The sequence below is a fragment of the Apteryx mantelli genome, unplaced genomic scaffold (assembly GCF_036417845.1).
Source record: "Apteryx mantelli isolate bAptMan1 unplaced genomic scaffold, bAptMan1.hap1 HAP1_SCAFFOLD_20, whole genome shotgun sequence".
Taxonomy (NCBI): Eukaryota; Metazoa; Chordata; class Aves; order Apterygiformes; family Apterygidae; genus Apteryx; species Apteryx mantelli.
In genome coordinates this window covers 9,178,908-9,180,785 of record NW_027118553.1, presented here as the reverse complement: position 1 = coordinate 9,180,785, position 1,878 = coordinate 9,178,908, and the positions used below count along the sequence as shown (strand labels likewise).

Genomic DNA, 1,878 nt, shown 5'->3' with positions numbered 1-1,878 from the left:
TCTCTCTTTCTCATATTGGCTGATTAGCTCAGCTGTCCATCTTCTCTCACATCTAACTGACTTTGCTCTCTAAAGCCTGTGTGGAGACTCTGAGAGTCCTTTCAGGTAGTCCCACTGCACAGTGCCATGGATGTCAACTCCTGACCCATGCATTATCCAAGGAAGCACACAGCCTGTCCCCTCCAAAACAAGTGCTTCAGAGAGCTGAGATCAGCTGTTTGGTGCAGGGTCCGTCCTCCTCCTTTGAGGAGAAAGGGTGTCTGACCTGATGTGCTCACGTAAAAGGATTTTCTTGCCTGGTAAAGATTGTGGTTGCTCTTCAGAGTAACTTCAGGTGTAAGAGAGACACTGTCACGGTCTGAGGGAATGCTTTCTGTCCTCTACCTCTACTCCAAGGAAGAAATGAGGTTCAACTCACCTCTGTTGGTTCTCCTAGGAGGTACTTCTCTTAAGATGCACGGTTTAACTCTCTGGGAAAACCTAGTTCTCTCCTTTCACTAGTCATGGAGGTTATAAAGGGAACACCAATGCAGTTAGAGCAGTGCCAGAGTCCATGTTTTCCCTGACAGCAACTTTCTTCATGATTCTACACAAGAATGAAAGAAAGAAATGGATATTTTTTTCTTGTAGGTTGCCTTGCTGGTGAAAGAGGAATGAGGGACCCAACACACTTCATGGAGAAAGGGGAATGGGACAATTGCACATCACCAATGGAGTTCCTCCTGCTGGGAATGGGGAATGTTCCCTCGCTCCAGACACCACTCTTCCTCCTCTTGCTCATGATCTACTTGGTAACAATGGTTGGGAACAGCCTCATCATTGTGTTGGTTGTGACAGACCAGCATCTGCACACCCCCATGTACTTCTTCCTGGGCAATCTCTCCTCCTTGGAGACCTGCTACAGCTCCACCATCCTGCCCTGGCTGCTGGCCAGCTTCCTGACTGGGGACAGGACCATCTCTGCTCATGGTTGTCTAGCACAAGTACATTTCTTTGGCTCTTTTGCAGTTAGTGAGTGTTACCTGCTGGCCATGATGTCCTACGATCGGTACTTGGCCATCTGCCAGCCCCTGCTCTATGCCAGCCTCATGACCTGGAAGGTCTCTCTACAGCTGGCAGCAGTGTCTTGGCTAGGGGGATTCCTTAGCTGTACAGTAGTCACTTCTTTTTTATCCAATTTAAGGTTCTGTGGCCCCAAGGCAGTGGACCATTTCTTCTGTGATCTTACCCCATTGCTGGAGCTCGCCTGCAGTGACACCAGGGTGATCACAGTAGTAAGTTTCATCCTGTGTTTCATTGATATAATCTTCCCATTCCTGTTCACCCTGGCCTCCTATGTGTGCATCATAGCTGCCATCCTGAGGATCCCGTCCAGTGTGGGCAGGCAGAAGGCTTTCTCCACCTGCTCCTCTCACCTCACTGTCATCACTGTTTTCTATGGCACCCTCATCATTGTCTACCTAATACCCAGAACAGCCCCGCTGAGGCAGCTCAACAAAGTGTTCTCCTTTTTCTACACCATCCTGACACCTCTGGTCAATCCCCTCATCTACAGCCTGCGGAACAGGGAGGTCAGGGAAGCCCTGAGGAAAGCACTCAGGAAAACCCTGGCTTGCACCCAGAGCTCATAGCAGTTGTGTACTCCTGCTGGGGACTGACACTTCCAGAGAGCAATTACTTTCCCCCTTCCTAGGAGGACTCTTTGGACCAAGATGAACTGTGATCCCAAAGCTCCTCTCTGCATCCACTGACCATAACAGGAGAGCAGGGGACCCCCTGAGATGGAGGCATCAACATGGAAGACACACATGCTTGGGGAGATGTTGCAGGATTCATTTCACCCAAGGGCAGAGGAGCACAAGTGAGATGCTTGAGTCT

The 1,878-nt window shown here is 49.9% G+C and overlaps 1 protein-coding gene across 1 annotated transcript; it reads left to right on the top strand.

Moving 5' to 3' along the window:
* The first annotated feature begins 674 nt into the window (after positions 1-674).
* Positions 675-1,631, top strand: LOC136996005 (olfactory receptor 5B21-like). The gene has a single exon (XM_067316999.1). The coding sequence runs from the start codon at positions 675-677 to the stop codon at positions 1,629-1,631; it is 957 nt and encodes a 318-aa protein (XP_067173100.1).
* The last annotated feature ends 247 nt before the right edge of the window (positions 1,632-1,878 follow it).

What these genes read in the sequence shown, in the direction of transcription:
- LOC136996005 (XM_067316999.1), top strand. Translation starts at nt 675, where the DNA reads ATGGAGAAAGGGGAATGGGACAATTGCACATCACCAATGGAGTTCCTC.